At 46.5% G+C, this 23,213-nt stretch overlaps 1 protein-coding gene across 3 annotated transcripts in view; it reads right to left on the reverse strand.

Annotated features, from left to right (window-relative positions):
- Window positions 1-23,213, reverse strand: part of LOC145351207 (protein EFR3 homolog B-like) — a 191,020-nt gene that overhangs the window by 51,975 nt on the left and 115,832 nt on the right. For all 3 annotated transcript variants that reach the window (XM_080200908.1, XM_080200907.1, XM_080200909.1), the window contains exons 12-14: window positions 11,562-11,613; window positions 10,149-10,321; window positions 4,675-4,750 (exon numbers count right to left, since the gene is read on the reverse strand). In XM_080200908.1, coding sequence (XP_080057034.1) covers window positions 4,675-4,750; window positions 10,149-10,321; window positions 11,562-11,613 — 301 coding nt within the window. The remainder of the gene's footprint in view (window positions 1-4,674; window positions 4,751-10,148; window positions 10,322-11,561; window positions 11,614-23,213) is intronic.

The following is a 23,213-nucleotide window of genomic DNA, read 5'->3' on the forward strand; positions in this document are numbered from 1 at the left end:
AAATACCCTCAGGGAGTCCATCATTCCCATGTAATTTCCTACCATTTCCTGGGAAAAGTTGGGCATTGATTTGTTCATTTTCCATAGCAAGTATTTCCTGACAGTGGTGGATGACTTTGGTAGATTGGTTGAGATGCAGAGGCAATATTTAAGATACTGGAAGAGATGTTCAGGAGTCAGCATCTCAGATGGAAACATATCCAACAACAAATGAGTATTTTGGGCACTTGGCCACCAGATCTGGCTTCCATTATGGTGCCGTCCTCCCCGAGATACTCACACTCAAATAGGGTAAGTGAAAGGGTGATCCAAGCAGTAAAAGCCCTCCCAAAGCAGAGCCCATACACAGGTCCAGCCCTTTACAATGTGGCCTCTCCCCGTCCAGACTCCTGCTGGGCAGGAAACCTTGTACCCAACTTCCAATCCTGTTGAAGAAATTCAGGCCAGGGGTTAATGACCAAGGGTTAACAGGATATCCAAGCAACAGAGCAGTCTGATAGGCAGAAGCAAGCTTCTACCCACAGCAGAAGTACTACACCAGACACTTGCCACAATTACGGAAAGATGACAAGATCTGGATTAAAGACCTCGAGGACCAACCTCATTCCTACATGGGCATCACAGGGGACCCTATCAGGAAAAACAGGAGCAGACTCCTCCTCATCCCTACAACATCGATCCCCACTGGAGAGATAGCAAGGAACAAACCCAGATATCAAAACAACCTCCGAACCTACAGGAAGAACCAGCAGCAACAGAGACTATACACTCCAATACCATAAATGGGGGAGTTACAAGGTGTCCTGACGGCCTGAACCTTTGAATTCTAGGATTTGGAAGAGGGGCAATGGGGGAGTGATAATGTACTAAGACAATGTAAATATATAGAACATAGAACATAGAACACTACAGCACAAACAGGCCCTTCGGCCCACGAGTTGCGCCGATCACATCAACACCTACCAATCTATTGACCTATCTATAACCCCCAATCCCATAAAACCCCATATACTCATCCAGAAGTCTTTTAAAAGACCCCAGCGAGTTCGCCTCCACCACCACTGACGGCAGCTGATTCCATTCACTCACCACCCTCTGAGTGAAAAACTTACCCCTAACATCACTTCTGTACTTTCCTCCCCGCACCTTAAATCTGTGTCCTCTCGTAGCGACCATTTCAACCCGGGGAAATAGCCTCTGAGAATCCACCCTATCTATTTCTCTCAACCTTCTATGATGGTAATTACAATGTAAAACAGAACATAGAACATAGAACATTACAGCGCAGAACAGGCCCTTCGGCCCACGATGTTGCGCCGACCAGTTAAAAAGCAATGACCCTCTAACCTAAACCAAACCCTTTCCATCCATAAACCTATCCACGGATCTCTTAAATGCCCCCAAACTGGGCGCATTTACAACTGCAGCAGGCAGGGCATTCCAATCCCTCACCACCCTCTGGGTAAAGAACCTACCCCTGACATCCGTCCTATAACTATGCCCCCTTAATTTAAAGCTATGCCCCCTCATGCTAGCTTTCTCCATCCGAGGAAAAAGGCTATCACTGTCCACCCTATCTAAACCTCTAATCATCTTATATGTTTCAATAAGGTCCCCTCTTAGCCGCCTTCTTTCTAACGAAAACAACCCCAAATCCCTCAGTCTCTCCTCATAGGACCTCCCCTCCATACCAGGCAACATCCTGGTAAACCTCCTCTGCACCCTCTCCAGAGCCTCCACATCCTTCCTATAATGTGGGGACCAGAACTGCACACAGTACTCCAAGTGCGGCCGTACCAGAGTTTTGTACAGTTGCAACATGACGCTGCGGCTCCTAAATTCAATCCCCCTACCAATAAACGCCAAGACACCGTATGCCTTCCTAACAACCTTATCTACTTGATTCCCAACTTTCAGGGATCTATGTACACATACACCTAGATCCCTCTGTTCATCCACACTATTCAGAGTCCTCCCATTAGCCCTATACTCCACACATCTGTTATTCCTGCCAAAGTGAATTACCTCACACTTTTCCACATTAAACTCCATCCGCCACCTCTCGGCCCAGCTCTGCAACTTGTCCAAGTCCCCTGTAAACTAAGACACCCTTCCTCACTATCTACTACACCTCCGACTTTGGTGTCATCAGCAAATTTACTAATCCACCCAACTATACCCTCATCTAGATCATTTATAAAAATTACAAACAGCAGTGGCCCCAAAACAGATCCCTGAGGCACACCACTTGTAACCGAACTCCATGACGAATACTTACCATCAACCACCACCCTCTGTCTCCTATCAGCTAGCCAATTCCTGATCCAATTACCTAAATTACCCTCAATCCCATACATCTGCATTTTCTGCAGAAGCCTTCCATGGTGAACCTTATCAAACGCCTTACTAAAGTCCATATATACCACGTCAACTGCCTTACCCCCATCCACCTCTTTGGTCACTTTCTCAAAAAACTCAATAAGGTTAGTAAGGCACGACCTACCCGCTACAAAACCATGCTGACTATCTCCAATCAATTCATTACTCTCCAAATAACTATAAATCCTATCCCTAATAATTTTTTCTAAAACCTTACCCACAACAGAAGTAAGACTCACCGGTCTATAATTCCCAGGGAAGTCTCTGTTCCCCTTCTTAAACAATGGGACAACATTCACTATCCTCCAATCCTCCGGCACTATACCTGAGACCAACGACGACCTGAAGATCAAAGCCAGAGGCTCTGCAATCACTTCTCTTGCCTCCCAGAGAATCCTAGGGTAAATCCCGTCCGGCCCAGGGGACTTATCTATTTTCAAACCCTCAAGAATATCTAGCACATCCTCCTTATCAAATGCAATACTGTCCAGTTTACAACCCTGTAACCCAGTGTTCTCCACAGCTACATTTATGTCTCACTGCGTGAACACCGAAGGGAAATATTGGTTCAATGCCTCTCCAATCTCTTCCGGTTCCACACATAACTTCCCACTGCTGTCTCTAACTGGCCCCAATCTTGCCCTAACCAACCTTCTGTTCTTAACTTATCTATAGAACGCCTTAGGATTCTCCTTAATCCTATCAGCCAAAGTCTTCTCATGTCCTCTTTTAGCCCTTCTTAACTCACTCTTTAACTCCCTCCTAGCCAATCTAAAGGTAAACTATCATCACTTAAAATCCATTGGATAAAGACTGGCGGAGCGATGTGTAGTAGAAAGGTCCAGAATGTATATGGCTGATGTGGGACTAAATATAATACCACCCATACAGAGATGTTAGAAGGCAGCGAGTGTCGAATCAAAAACAGAAAATATTGGAAAATCTCAGTGAGTCTGGCAGCATCTGTGGAGAGAGAACAGAGCCAATGTTTTGAATCTGGATGACCTTTTGTCTGCTCTGACAAAGGGTCACTCAAACTCTCTCCACAGGCGCTGTCAGACCCGCTGAGATTTTCCAGCATTTTCTGTTTTTGTTTCAATCCTTGGCTGAGTTGAGTATTGGGTGTAATGTGTACCAGCAAGAATGGAGACAGTCCCTATCTTGTACCCTTTACCGTATATTTGTAAGTAGTTTTAAGAGGCAATAAAGATTACAGTTAACCTGAGTACAAGTATGAAGACTTCTTCAGATCAGCTGAACTGTAACCAACACCTAATAATAGGATGGATGGACATGCTGGAGAAGAGAGGAATATGGAAGGATCACACTGGGGAACAATGGGGCAAATATATATGTTGTATATATGGAAGGATATCTAGATGTTACAATACAAGAATCACAAAAAGCTAGCAGGCAGGTTTAACAAGTAGTTAAGAAAACAAATGGCATTTTGGCCTTTATTTCAAAGGAGTGGGAGTTTAAAAACAGGGAGGTTTTGTTGCCATTGAAGCCTCGCCTGGAATACTGCATACCGTTCTGGTCCCTTACCTTGGAAAGGATACAGTAACATTGGAGTCAGTCCAGAGGAGAGTCACCAGGCTAATTCCTGGGATGAGAGGGTTGTCCTATCAAGAGAGACTCAATAGTCTGGGTCTGTATTCCTTGGAGTTTAGAATAGTGAAGAGTGAAATATTCAAACATAAGGTCCTGAGGGGGCTTGACAGGGTAGATGGTGAGATGTTTTCATTAGTGGGAGACTCTCGGACAAGGGGATGTTGCTACAGGATAAAGGGCCAGTCATTTAAAACTGAAGTGTGTAGAAATTTCTTCTCTCAGAGGGTGGTGAATCTCTGGAATTCTCTGTCCCAAAGGGTGGTGGAGGCTGGGTCATTGGAAGTATTTAATGTGGGGATGGATAAATACTTGATAAATTGAGGAATAGAGAGCAATGGGGAAATGGCACAGAGAAGGAGCAGCGGCCGGCGTAGATCAGCCATGAGCCGTATTGAATAGAGGGGCAGCTGGAAGGGCCTGGTGGTCACTCCTGCTTCTATTTCTTGTGTTCTGTGAATAAAAGGATACACTGACCAGAGGTAAAAAAGCCCACTGCTCTTTAAACAACAGTTCGGCCAGTTGGTGTCTTGGTGAACCTGCTCACTCAGTTTGTGAGCCTGTATTGTCTCCCTAATCTCAGCCCTTTAGCAGAACCTACAGCAGGTGTACAGTGTGTGAAAGATGGAGTTTAAGGTGAAGAATCTGCTTCTAATTCTTAATAAAACTCAGAGGATGACTCACCTTCTTCATAAAAAGAGTATCCTGTCGGGAACACTTCTCAACCGTCAGCATCAGGACTGAGATATCGGGAACAATACTGAGAATAAGAGGAAAACACATCAGTGTAAGAATACTCACTCACACACACACACACTCACACACACTCACACTCACACACTGTCACACACACACACACTGACACACACACACACACACACTGACACACACACACTGACACACACACACTCACACATGCACACACACAGTCACACTCACACACACACACTCACACACACACTCACACACTCTCACACACATACACACTCACGCTCACACACACAACTCACACTCACAAACTCATATAGTCACACTCAGACTCACAGTTTCACAGTCAAACAGTCACACAGTCACACACAGTCACACTCACACACAGTCACATTGTCACATAGTCACACACACACTCACATAGACACACATACTCACTCACACTCACACTCACACTCATATACTCACACTCACACACTTACACTCACAGAGTCACAGTCACACTCACACACACACTCATACACACACTCACTTGCACAGTCAACTCACAGTCACACTCAGCCACACAGTCACAGACACACTCACACTCATACACACACTCACAAACTCACACACACTCACATACACACACAATCACACACTCACACTCTCACACTCACAATCACACACAATCACACACTCACAAACTCACACATACACACACACTCACTCACACACGCACACTCACATTCACACACTTCACACTCACACACACTCTCACACACACGCACTCACGTTCACACTCACACATTCACACACTCATACACTCACACATTCACATTCCACACACACTCACACAGTCACAGTCACACTCACACACTCACACACACACACATTCACACTCACACACACACTCACACAGTCATACTCACACAGTCACACTCACAATCATACTTACACTCACACAGTCACACTCACAGAATCACACTCACACAATCATACTCTCACATTCACACAGTCACACACTCACACAGTCACACTCACACAGACACACACACCCACACTCAGTCACATTCACACAGTCACATTCACACTCATATAGACACACACACTCACACAGTCACAGTCACACTCACAGTCACACTCCCACACTCACACTCACAATCACACAGTCACACTCACAATCACACAGTCACACTCACACATTCACACTTACACACACTCACACTCATACACACTCACACAGACTCTGACCGGCAAACACACAGACCTTTACAGGTGCACAGAAATGCAGAGACAAAGACACACAAAAGGATATTGGTGTGAAAGGATTTACAGAGACAGTCATACCCAGATAGACACACAGATATAAATAGGCTGATGCACAAATGGATACAGCTACAATGGTGCTTTTCAGACTGGAGGAAACTGTACAGTGAGGTTTCCTAGGAGACGGTGCTGGAGCCGTTATTTTTCTTGATTTATTTTAATGATTGAGACTGTGGTAAACAGGACACAATTTCACAATTTGCAGATGATGTAAAATGATGGAATCATTGTGAACCGTGTCTTATCACAGCTTGCCATCTTTACAAGAATGTTTTTTTGATCAGTCTTGGTCCTGTCCTGTTTGCTGGTTTGTCAAAGTTCATTGGTGTTTCATCCATATTTCCAAAACAGACCAATCTATACTCATCTTCCTCTCAAGGCTGCGTTAAACCCATTTTCCAGCACTTGTCCCGTATCCTTCAATGTTCTGATGTTCCAAGGTTTCGTCCAAATACATTTTAAAGGTTGTAAAGTTTCCGGCCTCCACTACCTTCCCAGGCAGCACATTCCAGATTCCCAGCACCCTCTGAATGAAAAAAACTTTTTCTCAAATCCCCCCTGAATCTCCTGCTCCTCCCCCTAAAACTCTGCCCCCACGTGACTGACCCCTCAACCCAGGGGAACAGCTACTCCCGAATCATTCGATACCCTTCATAATCTTATACACCTCAATCATGTCTCCCCTCGGCCTTCTCTGATCTAAAGTAAACACTCTAACCCTATCCAGTTTCTCCTTATCGCTCAAATTCTCCATCCCAGGCAGTATCCGGGTGAATCTCCTCTCTACCCCCTCCAGTGTAATCATCCTTCCTATAGAGGTATAGAGTATAAGAGTAGGAGTCTGATGTTGCAGTTGTATAGAACGTTGGTTAGGCCTCACTTGGAGTACTGCGTCCAGTTCTGGTCGCCGTACTACCGGAAGGATGTAGAGATCCTGGAGAGAGTGCAGAGGAGATTTACCAGGATGTTGCCTGGTATGGAAGGGCTGTCTTACGAGGAAATATTGAATGAACTTGGGCTGTTTTCCCTTGAGAGACGTCGGCTGAGGGGGGATCTAATAGAGGTTTATAAGATTATGAAGGGGATAGATAGAGTAAATGGTGGTAAGCTTTTTCCGCTACAAGAAATGGATAGAACGAGGGGTCACGGGCTTAGGGTGAGGGGGGCTAGGTATAAGACAAATATTAGAGGGCAGTTTTTCACGCAAAGGGTAGTGGGGGTGTGGAATGCACTGCCGAGTAAGGTGGTGGAAGCAGGCACGCTAGGGTTGTTTAAGAGTCACTTAGACAGCCACATGAGCGGTCTACATATAGGGGGATATAGTAGGCCTTACTGAACAATGTAGGCTTGGGAATACGTTTTGCCTCAGGAATGTTAGTCTTTGCCTGTTTAATAATGAATTTTTTTTGTCTCCACAGGCATTTAAGTCCAGCATGGGGCATGCAGGCGGCAGGTTGTAGTGGGCTGCTCTTGGATGTTGCTTCGGGAGTTGCCTATTGCTTCATGTCGTTAGTGTGCTTAAACTGGACCATCTCGAGGGCAACATGACAGTTCAGAGACTATCTCTGTTGCTGTGCGGACACATGGATTTGGGCCTGTGTCTGTGGGAGTTTGCACGTTCTCCCCGTGGTTGCGTGGGTTTCCTCCGGGTGCTCCGGTTTCCTCCCACATCCCCCAAAGATGTGCTTTTAGGCTGATTGATTGGGTACTAAATTGTCCCTAAATTGGACCTCCCTGATCCTCGCACGTTAGGCGTAGACTAAAATCATGAATAGGTCACTGAGATAGTAGGACGGCAGCGCGGGCTCGTTGGGCCGAAGGGCCTGTTTCCCGTGCTGTGTTGTTCTTTGTTCTTTGTTCTAGTGAGGTGACCAGAACTGTGCTCCAGCTGTGGCCGAACCAATGCTCTGCACAACCCCAATATTACCTCCTTGCTCTTATACCCTACACCACGACTGATAAAAGCCAGTCTCCCATTGGCCTTTTTTTTGCTGATGACACCAAGATTGGGGGAACGGCAAATTGTGCGGAGGGTGTGGAGAGTCTGCAGAAGGATCTAGATAGGCTGGGCGAATGGGCCAGAAAATGGCAAATGGAATTTAATGTTGGCAAGTGTGAGGTGGTCCACTTTGGTAGGAATAATGGTAGGAAGGACTATTACTTACGGGGCGAAAAACTGCAGCAGGCGACGGTGCAGAGGGACCTCGGGGTCCTTGTGCATGAGTTGCAAAAACCCAGCTTGCAGGTGCAGCAGGTGGTCAGGAAGGCGAATGGGATGCTGGCCTTCATAGCGAGGGGGATAGAATATAAAAGTAGGGAGGTCTTGCTGCAGCTGTATAGGGCATTGGTGAGGCCGCAGCTGGAGTACTGTGTGCAGTTTTGGGCGCCGCACCTGCGCAAAGATATTTTGGCCTTGGAGGGAGTGCAGAGGAGGTTTACTAGGCTGATACCGGAGTTGAGGGGGTTGAGCTATGAGGAGAGGCTGAATAAACTAGGCTTGTACTCGTTAGAGTTTAGAAGAATGAGGGGAGATCTCATTGAGACGTATAAGATGATGAATGGGATGGATAGGATAGAGTGGAAAGACTCTTCCCGCTCAAAAAAGACAGTAGCACTAGGGGGCACAGCCTCAAGATAAAGGGGAGGCGGTTTAGAACGGAGTTGAGGAGGAACTTCTTCACTCAAAGGGTGGTGAATCTCTGGAATTCTCTGCCCGTTGAAGTGGTGGAGGCTGCCTCGCTAAATATTTTTAAGACGCAGGTTGATGGGTTTTTGATAGGAGAGGGGATTAAGGGTTATGGGGAGAGGGCGGGAAAGTGGAACTGAGCAGCGACAGATCAGCCATGATCTTATTGAATGGTGGGGCAGGCTCGAAGGGCTGGATGGCCTACTCCTGCTCCTATTTCTTATGTTCTTATGTTCTTATGATGTTCTTAACTCTCCTATTCACTGGCTCGGCCACTTTCAGGGATCTGTGAATAATTACCCCAGGATCCATCGGTTCCTCTGAGCCTCATTTCTCCGAGGATATCGACTTGGACGGCACTGAGGGTGACGAAATGACCATTTTGCTGATGCTTGGTGGCTCATTCAGCCACTTTGTTTCTCCAGTTTAAATTGCTATTTTTTGTTGAAGGCATCGTGATAGATGACGTGGTACAGGTTAGTCCTGTTTATTGACTGGGACATTGCCTCTAGAATTGGCAGTTGATGGCCTGTGGCTTTATATGATTGAAATGTAATAATTACAGTTAAACAATGGATAACCACAATGACAGCTGATCTCTGAAAACTTAATGTTGTCATTTACACAAGGTTTCTGAAAGATTATATTCTTTTAGGTCAAAAGTCACAGGATATTTGGACCTATGAATGCAGAGAGTATTTGTAGGGCAGGTTCAGAAAGTTGATCAAAGATCTTACAGATCATCAACCTGAGAAATCCAGGCAGAGAGGATAAAGCAAGATCTTCTGATCAATCTTTACAAAATATTGCTTCAGCCTCAATTGGAGGATTGCGTCTGATACCAACCCAGACTGTAGGAAGAAGGTAAGGCTTTGGACAAGATTCAGAAAATTACAAGAAAGGCTCCTGGGATGAGGGACTTCAGTTACAAGTTACAAGTTAATCTGATAGAAGTCTACAAGATTATAAGAGGCATGGACAGAGTGGATAGTCAGAAGCTTTTTCCCAGGGTGGAAGAGTCAATTACTGGGGGCACAGGTTTAAGGTGTGAGGGGCAAGGTTTAAAGGAGATGTACGAGGCAGATTTTTTACACAGAGGGTGCTGGGTGCCTGGAACTCGCTGCCGGGGGAGGGAGTGGAAGCGGATACGATAGTGAGTTTTAAGGGACGTCTTGACAAATCCATGAATAGGATGGGAATAGAGGGATGTGGTCCCCGGAAGGGTAGGGGGTTTTAGTTCAGTCGGGCAGCATGGTTGGTGCAGGTTTGGAGGGCCGAAGGGCCTGTTCCTGTGCTGGAATTCTCTTTGATCTTTGACAGATACAGAAGCTGGGTTTATTCTCATGGAGGGGAGATTTGTTAGAGGTGTCCAAAATCATGAGGACAAAACATACAGACCATCCATTTTCTGTGCTGTAGCCATTCGATTAATGCAATGGTTCCTTTTTGAACATACCTGACGTGAGAGAACTTCTGTCGGTTTCCTTGGCGATCGATCAGACTGAGGAGGATCTCTATGACGAGGAGGCGAAGTTCAGCATCCTCCATTAATGAAGCAGAGAGAAGAGGCTCCAGGAAGGAGGTGGGCAGGGTCGCTAACAGGTTACTGCTTTGGAATCCAATTGTCACCTTCATGCAACATCAAAGAAATAAAAAATGTTAAACACAGCAACAAAATTCTCTATAGAACAGTCAGAGACAGAAACAGTGACATTAAACACTCAAATATAATTTTCACCTCTTTCCACTGAAACACAAAGCTCATTCTCAAAGTTCTGAATCAAAAGTTAAGCCAAATTTGTCCTGATGAGGAACATTCACCAGATCAGAATACTCACCACTTTCAACACCTACTGTCCATCAAACACTCCCAGGACAGGTACAGCACGGAGTTAGATACAGAGTAAAGCTCCCTCTACACTGTCCCCCCATCAAACACTCCCAGGACAGGTACAGCACGGGGTTAGATACAGAGTAAAGCTCCCTCTACACTGTCCCCCAATCAAACACTCCCAGGACAGGTACAGCACGGGGTTAGATACAGAGTAAAGCTCCCTCTACACTGTCCCCATCAAACACTCCCAGGACAGGTACAGCACGGGGTTAGATACAGAGTAAAGCTCCCTCTACACTGTCCCCCATCAAACACTCCCAGGACAGGTACAGCACGGGGTTAGATACAGAGTAAAGCTCCCTCTACACTGTCCCCCATCAAACACTCCCAGGACAGGTACAGCACAGGGTTAGATACAGAGTAAAGCTCCCTCTACTGTCCCCCCGATCAAACACTCCCAGGACAGGTACAGCACGGGGTTAGATACAGAGTAAAGCTCCCTCTACACTGTCCCCATCAAACACTCCCAGGACAGGTACAGCACGGGGTTAGATACAGAGTAAAGCTCCCTCTACACTGTCCCCCATCAAACACTCCCAGGACAGGTACAGCACGGGGTTAGATACAGAGTAAAGCTCCCTCTACACTGTCCCCCATCAAACACTCCCAGGACAGGTACAGCACGGGGTCAGATACAGAGTAAAGCTCCCTCTACACTGTCCCCATCAAACACTCCCACTCCCAGGACAGGTTAGATACAGAGTAAAGCTCCCTCTACACTGTCCCCCATCAAACACTCCCAGGACAGGTACAGCACGGGGTTAGATACAGAGTAAAGCTCCCTCTACACTGTCCCCCATCAAACACTCCCAGGACAGGTACAGCACGGGGTTAGATACAGAGTAAAGCTCCCTCTACGTTGTTGGTAATGTCCAGTTAGCAGTTTGATATTTTGGGTATGTATGACTGGGCCAATTTCTGATGTTACCAATGAGACTGCACTGTAGGACTGGGGAATATTTTCCAGAACCATACCTGCAGGAGGGATTTTAGCAGCATCAGCTGAATCATCCGATTTCCATTATCCCTGGAACAGGAAGCAGAATGGGAAATGAGTGCTTTGTACTTTGTACTTTATATACTGCATTGAAGTTAAAATCCTGAAACAATCAGTCAGGTGACAGTGGTCCAGAGATAGGCATTTGGAGCAGATACGTCCTGTCTGCTGCTCAGTACTTGTATACCACCAGAACGTTTCGCCTGGTGCCTGGTTGGCCCCTGTGCTATGCAGAATCCGCACTAACACTCCTTCCCTGTGCGTGCAGCAGATCCGGGAATTTCAGGAGGATGAACATGTTGTAACACAGCTTATGGGTGGAAAGCGGTAGCTCCAATCGTTACAAGCCCTACATTACTGAAACAAGAAGCAGTTTACATGCTGGTTTTGCAACACCACCCTTCACATCACAGCGCCAAGGAGCCGGGTTCGATTCCCAGCTTGGGTCACTGTCTGTGCAGAGTCTGCAAATTCTCCCCATGTCTGCGTGGCTTTCCTCTGGTTGCTCTGGTTTCCTCCCACAGTCCAAAGCTGTGCAGGTTAGGTTGATTAGCCATGGTAAATTGAAACCTGGTGTTCCAGGATATGTGGGTTAGGGTTATTAGAGGGGTAAATGCGTGGGGTTACAGGGATAGGGCCTGGGTGGGATACTCGGTTGGAGAGTCGGTCCAGACTCAATGGGCTGAATGGTCTCCCTCTGCACTGTCAAACGTTTATGATTCTATGAAAAAATGGGACTGCAGGAAATCTGATCGATACAGTGGCATCATGGATTTGGGATTGGACCAGTGACTCACAGGTGGTGAATGAAGTTGAATTAAATAAAAGACCAACAGTTTAGTATCATATTTTAGGGCTGTCCATAGAGACACATCTAGCTCAACTTTACATCGTTAGTAACCTCTAAGATGTTGATGTTGGTGAACTTGTTCACCAGCTGTGTTCAGTGAGCTGGAAAGATGGCAGTCATGACAAAGAGGCAGTAGTTTTTAACTTGCCAAAGTTTCGCCAAAGGAAACTGTATCTCATCCAAGACTGAATACCAAAAGAGTATCCAATACACAGCAGCAGGGGATTTTCCTACACAGTGGTTGGGCCCACAGCTGGAATAGGAAGTGCAGCAGCACATTGGCTGACAAGAGCTGGATGGTTCAATGAGTAGATGATAGAGTTGTTAGCGACAGAAGGTAAAGTTGCCGTCGTCCCAGATGACTGGAGGCTGCTCTCCTCTTTGAAGGGAGGAGCTAACTGTCGCCATTTTAACCTCAAGTTCATCGTACCTCAGGTGAGAACATAGAACATAGAACACTACAGCACAAACAGGCCCTTCGGCCCACGAGTTGCGCCGATCACATCAACACCTACCAATCTATAGACCTATCTATAACCCTCAATCCCATTAAATCCCATATACTCATCCAGAAGTCTTTTAAAAGACCCCAGCAAGTTCGCCTCCACCACCACTGACGGCAGCCGATTCCATTCACTCACCACCCTCTGAGTGAAAAACTTACCCCTAACATTACTTCTGTACTTTCCTCCCCGCACCTTAAATCTGTGTCCTCTCGTAGCGACCATTTCAACCTGGGGAAATAGCCTCTGAGAATCCACCCTATCTATTCCTCTCAACATTTTATAAACTTCTATCAGGTCGCCTCTCAACCTTCGTCTCTCCAGGGAAAAGAGACCCAGCTCCCTCAACCTAACTTCATAAGGCATGCCTCCCAGTCCAGGCAACATCCTTGTAAATCTCCTCTGTACCCTTTCAATAGCTTCTACATCCTTCCTATAGTGAGGCGACCAGAACTGCGCACAGTACTCTAAATGAGGCCTGACAAGGGTCTTATAAAGTTGCAGCATTACCTCCCGACTCCTAAACTCAATCCCTCGATTAATGAAGGCCAGTACACCATACGCCTTCTTGACCACCTCCTCCACCTGCGAGGCCGATTTAAGAGTCCTGTGGACCCGGACCCCAAGATCCTTCTGCTCTTCAACACTACTAAGACTCCTGCCCTTGATAGTGTACTCGTTCATCCCGTTGGTTCTGCCAAAATGGACGACTACGCATTTATCCGCATTGAAGTCCATCTGCCACTTCTCCGCCCAGTCCTGCATCCTATTTATGTCCTGCTGCAACTTTTGACATCCTTCCAGACCATCCACAACACCACCGACCTTCGTGTCATCAGCGAACTTACTTACCCATCCCTCCACTTCCTCATCTAGGTCATTTATGAAAATGACAAACAGTGAGATAGCACTCAGGTTGGTCAAAGAAGACAAAGGGTAGCAGTGGAGGGGTGTGTTTCTGAATGGAGGGCTGTGACAAGTGGTGTTCCTCAGGGATCAGTGCTGGGACCTTTGCTGTTTGTAATATATATAAATCATTTGAAGGAAAATGTAACTGGATTGATTAGTAAGTTTGTGGACGACACAAAGATTGGTGGATTTGCGGATAGCGATGAGGAACATCGGGGGAAAGATACAGCGGGATATAGATCAGTTGGGGACTTGGGCAGAGAGATGGCAGATGGAGTTTAATCCGGACAAATGTGAGGTAATGCATTTTGGAAGGTCTAATACAGATAGGAAATATACAGTAAATGGCAGAACCCTTAAGAGTATTGATAGGCAGAGGGATCTGGGTGTACAGGTACACAGGTCACTGAAAGGGGCAATGCAGGTGAAGAAGGTAGTCAAGAAGGCATACGGCATGCTTGCCTTCATCATCTGGGGCACTGAGTTTAAAAATTGGCAAGTCATGTTGCAGCTTTATAGAACCTTAGTGAGGCCGCACTTGGAATATAGTGTTCAATTCTGGTCACCACACTACCAGAAGGATGTGGAGGCTTTGGAGAGGGAACAGAAAAGATTTACCAGGATGCTGCCTGGTATGGAGGGCATTAGCTATGAGGAGAGGTTGGAGAAACTTGGTTTGTTCTCACTGGAGTGATGGAGGTTGAAGGGAGACCTGATAGAAGTCTACAAGGTTATGAGGGGCATGGACAGAGTGGATAGTCAGAAGCTTTTTCCCAGGGTGGAAGAGTCAATTACTGGGGGGGCACAGGTTTAAGGTGTGAGGGGCAAGGTTTAAAGGAGATGTAAGAGGCAGATTTTTTACACAGAGGGTGGTGGGTGCCTGGAACTCGTTGCCGAGGGGGGAGGGAGTGGAAGCCGATACGATAGTGAGTTTTAAGGGGTTTCTGGACAAATACAATAGGATGGGAATCGAGGGATGTGGTTCCCGGAAGGGTCGGGAGTTTTAGTTCAGTCGGGCAGCATGGTTGGTGCAGGCTTGGAGGGCCGAAGGGCCTGTTCCTGTGCTGGAATTTTCTTTGATCTTTCTGAGGAGCAAATTTGAGAAGGTGAGCTTTCATGGATAACCTCAGCCACAATGGGAATTGAACCCGTGCTGTTGGAATCACACTACATCATGAGCTAGCTGTCCAGCCAACTGAGCTAATAAAAGTTAAAGTTTATTTATTAGTCACAAGTAAGGCTTACATTAATACTGCAACAGAGTTACTGTGGAATTCCCCTAAGTCGCCCACACTCCGGCACCAGTTCGGGTCAAGGGACCAAACCAGCACATCTTTCAGACTGTGGGAGGAAACCGGGGCACCTGGAGGAAACCCACGCAGACATGGGGAGAACATGCAGACTCTGCACAGACAGTGACCCAAGCAGGGAATTGAGCCCGAGTCCCTGGTGCTGTGAGGCAGCAGCGCTAACCCACTGTGTCACCATGCCACCCTGATAGACAAAGGATAGGGCTGAAGGACATCTCAGCTGTCTTTATCCAAAGTTACTCCATATTCTTGAAAACTTTGTGTGGATTGGTTTGCATGCCACCGAAACTGTTCCACAGATAGCCATTAAGATGTCAGAGATCTCTCCCCACACTGACAAAAGCAACCACACAATGCACTCCACTTCTACATTAGACAGTCCATTTTATGGTCACTAAACTCTGGAGCAAATCATTTAGTTGATGTTACAAACCTTGTATGGACAATAATCTTGTCCTGCACAAACCTATTCCATGTATTTGCAATAAGATGAGTTGTCTTTGAAATACTTCAATAGAAAATCACAAGGTCAGAGCCTTTCAAATGCCATTCAGTCTTCCTGCGCCTGTTTTGTACATTAAGGGTATTTATTTTGTCTGCTGTATGACAGTTCACTTGAAAGTAAGTATGAGATATGAAATAAGAGATTGTCTGATCTATTAGAACTTCACTCTGTTCATTAATTTACCTCAGTGTTTCATTCTTTCTCTCCTAATTTCTGCCAGTTATTTTGTTGCCTGCACTATTCTTCACTGCTCTGAGCCAAGTATACTTGGCAATGGGTATTAAAAAAGTTACATGAACTAATGAAACCTAACCTTCACCCATTACAGATGTGCAATAGCTTGTACCCAGTTGAACAATAATAATAACAATGCGCATTAATGTAACAACTTTAATTTAAAAGACATTTCAAGGTGATTCACATTAACACAAAATATGACATGATGTGGAGATGCCGGCGTTGGACAGGAGTGGGAACAGTGAGATGTCTCACAACACCAGGTTAAAGTCCAACAGGTTTATTTGGAATCACGAGCTTTCGGAGCGCTGCTCCTTCATCAGGTGAGTCAAAATATGACAACAAGCATAAAGAAGACAGTTTTTAAAATTCATTTCTGGAATGTGGAGTCGCTGGCAAAGCCACTGTTTATTACCCATCCATACTTGTCCTCCAGACGGTGATAATGAACTATCTTCTTTAATTACTACAGTTCCTGAAGTGTGAGAACAGCCACAGTGCTATTTGGAGGGAGTTCCGGGATTTTGATCCAGTGATAGTAAAGAACAGCACCATATTTCCATGTCAGGGTGGTGAGTGAATTGGACAGGAAGTTCCAGGTGATAATGTTTTTTTGACTCTGCTGCTTTGTCCTTTTAGCTGGAAGTGATCGTGGATTAGGAAGGTGCTGCCTCGGTGAGTTCCTGCAGTGCATCTTGTAGATGGTACACATTGCTGCTACTGCATCAAGGGTGGATAGGCTGCCAATCAAGTGGGGCTGCTTTGTTCTGGATGGTGTTGAGCTTCTTGAGGGTTGTTGGAACTTTACAGAATTTATATTTATATTTATATAGCTAGTCTGGTTCAGTTTCTGGTCAATGGTAACCCCCATGATATTAGATTTGAAGGGTTCTGTGATGGTGATGTCATTGAGTGTCAAGAGGTGATGGTAAGATTCTTGTTTGTTGGAGATGGTCATTGCCTGTCTGTGTCTGTGTGCTGGCTCTGTCTGTGTCTCTGTCTGTGTCTGTGTCTCTGTCTGTGTCTGTGTCTGTGGTGTAAATATTGCCATTTTTCTGCCCAAACCTGGACATTGTCTGGATCAGGAAGGAAAGTCAGTGATGATGCAGTTGAGGATGGTGGGGCCTTGGACACTCCCCTGAGAAACACTTGCAATGATATCCTGGGAATTAAATGATTGATCTACGACATCATAACCACCTTCCTTTCTGCCGGGTGTGACTCCAACCAGCGGAGGATTCCCAGATTCCCACTGACTCCGGTTTGCTCGGGCTCACTGTCAGCTGGAAGCTGGACTGAGTGTGTGTCAGCAGGCTGCCCACTCCATTACTTTACTAATGACTGAAAGGAGACTGAGTGGCTGGAGATTTGCCAGTGTGGATTTTCCCTGTCTTTGGTGTACACACATACTTGTGTAATCATCCATCACCATTCGTAACTGGAAGTAGCAGGACTGCAGAGCGTAGCTCTGATCGTACAACTGGGAGAGGGATTCTCCCAGTCCACTGACTCACACACGGGCCGTGGAGCCGACTTTCCGCTGAGTGCCACAGCCTCCATGAATCTCTGGCTGCTGTGAGTTCTGGAAATCAATCCGCTGCCGTATCATTTATCCTAACTGACATTTCAATTTCTGAAGTCTGCAGACCAGCGAGAGTCTCCCCCTCCCCAGCAGGGTTTACAGTAGCTCCCCACTTGTGAGGAGCTGGAGGTCCCCCCCAGGAGGTCGGCATAAGGATGGGTGCCCCCAGGCATTGCCAGTTTGGCAGTGCCAGCCTGGCCCCCAAGCACTGCCCAAGGGGCACACTGACACTGCCCACTGGGCACAGGCAGTGCCAAGGAGGAGGGGTCAGATGGGGCAAGGCCTTTTGGGAAGGGGGAGTGGGAATCTGGTGCGGATACGGTGGCTCCTGCTGCCACTTTGCACATGGCTGGATGACAGAGAGAGGGAGGCAGTGATCCGGGCTGGCCATTGGGGTGTGGGGGAAGGGGGGAAGATCGAGGCTAGCCCAGACAGAAGGCTAGTGGTCAGGGTGTGGGGGGATGTTGCACAGCCAGCAATGTGGGTTCACAAGGCTGGCCATCGAACGGGAAGCTCGCGCCCACCCCAGTGCTGGCAGACTGGCACATGCTCTGTGCTGCTGGATAGGCCCCACACACTGATTTTTAATTAGATTCCTACTGAAAATATCAGCAGGATTTACTCTAATTTTAAAGTGAATTCCACACCTAGAATTTTTTGGGGAGAATCTCACCCATGGACTTGTTTAATTGTGTCTGTTATTTGCTGTTTGGAATGATGGAGAGTATCTCAATGGGAAACTGGAAATGGTCAGATTGGCAGATCAGTGGTGGATGGAATTTAATCCTGAAAAACATGAGGTGAAGCACTTTGGAAGGAATTCTTTTAGGAGTCGCAGCGTCATGTTGCAACTGTACACAACTCTGGTGCGGCCGCACTTGGAGTATTGTGTGCAGTTCTGGTCCCCACATTACAGGAAGGATGTGGAGGCTTTGGACAGGGTGCAGAGGAGGTTTACCAGGATGTTGCCTGGTATGGAGGGGAGGTCCTATGAGGAGAGGCTGAGGGATTTGGGGTTGTTTTCGCTGGAAAGAAGGCGGCTAAGAGGGGATCTTATTGAAACATATAAGATGATTAGAGGTTTAGATAGGGTGGATAGTGATAGCCTTTTTCCTAGGATGGAGAAAGCTAGCACGAGGGGGCATGGCTTTAAACTAAGGGGGGGTAGTTATAGGACGGATGTCAGGGGCAGGTTCTTTACCCAGAGGGTGGTGAGGGACTGGAATGCCCTGCCTGCTGCAGTTGTAAATGCGCCTAATTTGGGGGCGTTTAAGAGATTGGTGGATAGGTTTATGGACGAAAAGGGATTGGTTTAGATTAGTGGGTCAATGTTTTTTTTTTAAAAATAAGACTGGTCGGCGCAACATTGTGGGCCGAAGGGCCTGTTCCGCGCTGTAATGTTCTATGTTCTATGTTCTAAATATCGAATCTCTTCAGTGCAAGAGGAGGCCATTCAGCCCATTGAGTCAGCACTGACTCTTTGACAGAGTGTCTTACCAAGGCCCTCTCTCCCATCCTTTCCCCATAACCTCACACATTTACCATGGCCATTCCACCGAACCTACAGATCTTTGGACTGTGGGAGGAAGCCTGAGCACCCAGAGGAAACCCACACAGACACGGATAGAACGTGCAAACCCCATACAGACAGTCACCTAAAGCTGGAATCAAACCCACGTGCCTGACACAGTGAGGCAGCAGTGTTAACCACTGTGTCACCATGGACAGATGTATCTGTGACAGGCAGGTTGATGAGGACGCCGCAGGCCCGGTCTACCAGCTGTGTCCTTCAGAACTCTGTCAGCTTGCCTCAGTTCGTGCTGTTACTGAGCCATTCTTGATGATGTCCCCTGCCCAGAGTACATTCTGTCCCCTTCCCATCCTCAACGTTTCCCCCAACTCGTGTTCAACATAGAGGAGCACTGATTCTGCATCTGAAGTGAAAATCAGCGGGTTTCCTTGCCTCCCTCCTGGGGTTCAGCGGACATGGTGTTGCAAAAAGGTTTAATGATCTGCAGTTGACAGGAGTGATGGCGTGGAACTGTGTGGAGATGTGTAGTCAGGTGTTTGTTTCTTGTGATACTCAGGGGTGTAAGAGCCTCTGCCAGCCATGGCTGGGAGCTCTCTTGTTTGGACTGAATGCATTGGAGGGTGAGGTGGGATATTTGCGGGTGTGGGCCAGGCTGGAACGGTGCTGCAGGGACACAGAGCATTCAGGATGGATACTTTTCTGCTGTTTCGGGTGGAGAGAAGCTCTAATTTAGCTGACTGTACAAGAATGGATGTTGGAGAGCCCGACTTACTGGCCCTCACTTGTTACAAGATGGATGTTGTGGAGCAGAAATGGCACTACAGAGCTCACTCCACCGGTCACAGAGAGACAGTCTCTTGGAGAATGGTAAGAATGCAGTGCAGAAATGTGAGATTGGTGTAGAATGTAAAAATTCATAGATTCATAAACCTGTACAGCACAGAATAAGGCCATTCAGCCCATCGTGTCCCTGACGGTCAACAGAGCTCTGCCGATACTAATCCCACTTTCCAGTGCTTGGTCCATCGCCCTGGAGGTTACAGAGTGCAAGTGAAAACCGAAATATTCTTAATCGATCCAAGAGTTTCAGACTCAGCCGCCCTTTCAGGCAGTGAGTTCCAGGCTCCCTCCACCCTCTGAGTGAAAGAATCTCTCCTCAGCTCCCCTCTCAGCCTTCTGCCTCTTACCTTAAATCTCTGCCCCCGAGTTATTGACCCCTCTACTAAACAGTGCGTTCCTATCCACCCTGTCTATGGCCCTCATAATCTTTATCACCCCCATCAGATCCACTCTCAACCATTGCTGCTCCAAGGGAATCAGCCCCAGCCTATCCACTCTTTCCTCATCGGAAATCGTGTCTGACAAATTCATTTGAATTCTTTGAGATGTAATGAGCAGGATAGATAAAGGGGAACCAGTACATAGAACATAGAACATAGAACATTACAGCGCAGAACAGGCCCTTCGGCCCACGATGTTGCGCCAACCAGTTACAAAAACAATGACCCACTAGCCTATACCAATCCCTTTTCGTCCATAAACCTATCCAGAGATCTCTTAAACGCCCCCAAACTAGACGCATTTACAACTGCAGCAGGCAGGGCATTCCAATCCCTCACCACCCGCTGGGTAAAGAACCTACCCCTGACATCCGTCCTGTAGCTACCCCCCCTTAATTTAAAGCCATAATTTAAAGTAGATGTAACATACTTGGATTTCTGAAAAGTATTTGATAAAGTACTGCACAAAAGGATACTTTTTATTCATTTGTGGGACATGGGCGTCACTGGCTGGGCCAGCATTTATTACCCATCCTTAGTTGCCCCTGGAGGGCAGGTGGGTCAACCACATTGTTGTGACTCTGGAGTCACATGTAGACCAGATCAGGTAGGATGGCAGATTTCCTTCCCTAAAGGACATTAGTTCAAAAGGTGACTTAACAAGAGCTCATGGTGTTTGCGGTAGTCTATATATTAACCTGGTGAGAAGATTGACTAATTGATAGAAAATAGAGAATTGGGATAAGAGGAGTATTTTTAGGATTGGCCATGATGGGACCATATTTATTCACAATGGTTGGAATTCTCCGATACGGCACGTCCTGCCATCTCTGCCAGCGGGAACAGAGAATTTGGTACTCAGCCAAATTCACAGCAGTGGGACTGGAGAATCCTAGCTGTGGGCAAGATCCAAGAATTCCAGTCAATATATATTAATGCCTTGGATGAGGAAAATGAATGTACTATTCCCAAGTTTTCAGATGGCACATAAAATGGTGGTAAGGACAGCGGGGGTTTGATCCATACAGTCAACAGAGACATTCAGACAAGTATGAAACTAAGCTGATGGGGAACATAAAAATCAAACTGTAAAAATCTCTATCGATATTAAGGATTTGAGTCCTGTTGAGATTAAAAAGGAGGAGGTATTGGGGTTCGTGAGAAACATCAAAGTAGACAAGTCCCCAGGGCCTGATGGGATTTACCCCAGAATACAGAGAGAGGCAAGGGAGGAAATTGTTGAGGCTTGAGAGAAATTTTTGTATCCTCACTGGCCACAAGGGAGGTCCCAGAGGATTGGAGAATAGCCAATGTTATTCCTTTGTTTAAGAAGGGTAACAAGAATAATCCAGGTAATTACAGGCCGGTGAGCCTTACATCAGTGGTAAGGAAATTATTGGAGAGGATTCTTCGAGACAGGATTTATTCCCATTTGGAAATAAGTGGACGTATTAGTGAGAGGCAACATGGTTTTGTGAAGGGGAGGTCGTGTCTCACAAACTTGATCAAGTTTTTTGAGGAAGTGATGAAGATGATTGATGAGGGTAGGGCAGTGGATGTTGTCTACATGGACTTCAGTAAGGCCTTTGACAAGGTCCCTCATGGCAGACTGGTGCAGAAGGTGAAGTCACACGGGATCAGAGGTGAGCTGGCAAGGTGGATACAAAACTGGCTCGGTCAAAGAAGACAAAGGGTAGCAGTGGAAGGGTGTGTTTCTGAATGGAGGGCTGTGACAAGTGGTGTTCCTCAGGGATCAGTGCTGGGACCTTTGCTGTTTGTAATATATATAAATGATTTGGAGGAAAATGTAACTGGATTGATTAGTAAGTTTGCGGACATCACAAAGGTTGGTGGATTTGTGGATAGCGATGAGGAACATCAAAGGATACAGCAGGATATAGATCAGTTGGAGACTTGGGCGGAAAGATGGCAGATGGAGTTTAATCCGGACAAATGTGAGGGAATGCATTTTGGAAGGTCTAATACAGATAGGAAATATACAGTAAATGGCAGAACCCTTAAGAGCATTGATAGGCAGAGGGATCTGGGTGTACAGGTACACAGGTCACTGAAAGTGGCAATGCAGGGGGAGAAGGTAGTCAAGAAGGCATACGGCATGCTTGCCTTCATCGGCCGGGGCACTGAGTTTAAAAATTGGCAAGTCATGTTGCAGCTTTATAGAACCTTAGTGAGGCCGCACTTGGAATATAGTGTTCAATTCTGGTCACCACACTACCAGAAGGATGTGGAGGCTTTGGAGAGGGAACAGAAAAGATTTACCAGGATGTTGCCTGGTATGGAGGGCATTAGCTATAAGGAGAGGTTGGAGAAACTTGGTTTGTTCTCACTGGACCAATAGAGATTGAGGGGAGACCTGATAGAAGTCTACAAGGTTATGAGGGGCACGGACAGAGTGGATAGTCAGAAGCTTTTCCCCAGGGTGGAAGAGTCAATTACTCAGGGGCACAGGTTTAAGGTGTGAGGGGCAAGGTTTAAAGGAGATGTAAGAGGCAGATATTTTACACAGAGGGTGGTGGGTGCCTGGAACTCGTTGCCGGGGGAGGGAATGGAAGCGGATACGATAGTGAGTTTTAAGGGGCATCTTGAATGAGATGGGAATAGAGGGATATGGTTCCTGGAAGGATAGGGGGTTTTAGTTCAGTTGGGCAGCATGGTCGGTGCAGGCTTGGAGGGGCTGAAGGGCCTGTTCCTGTGCTGTAATTTTCTTTGTTCTTTGTTCTTTATATGTAAAGAGAAAAAGATTGACAAAAACGAATGTCGGTCCCTTAGATTCAGAAACGGCAGAATTGATAACGGGGAATAAAGAAATGGCTGAGGAATTAAATTTGTACTCTCTTTCAGTCTTCAAATTTGCAGATGATACAAAGTTGAGTGGGAGGGTGAGCTGTGAGGAGGATACAGT

The sequence above is a fragment of the Carcharhinus amblyrhynchos genome, chromosome 12, assembly GCF_965287045.1.
Source record: "Carcharhinus amblyrhynchos chromosome 12, sCarAmb.v2.hapA, whole genome shotgun sequence".
Classification (NCBI taxonomy): Eukaryota; Metazoa; Chordata; class Chondrichthyes; order Carcharhiniformes; family Carcharhinidae; genus Carcharhinus; species Carcharhinus amblyrhynchos.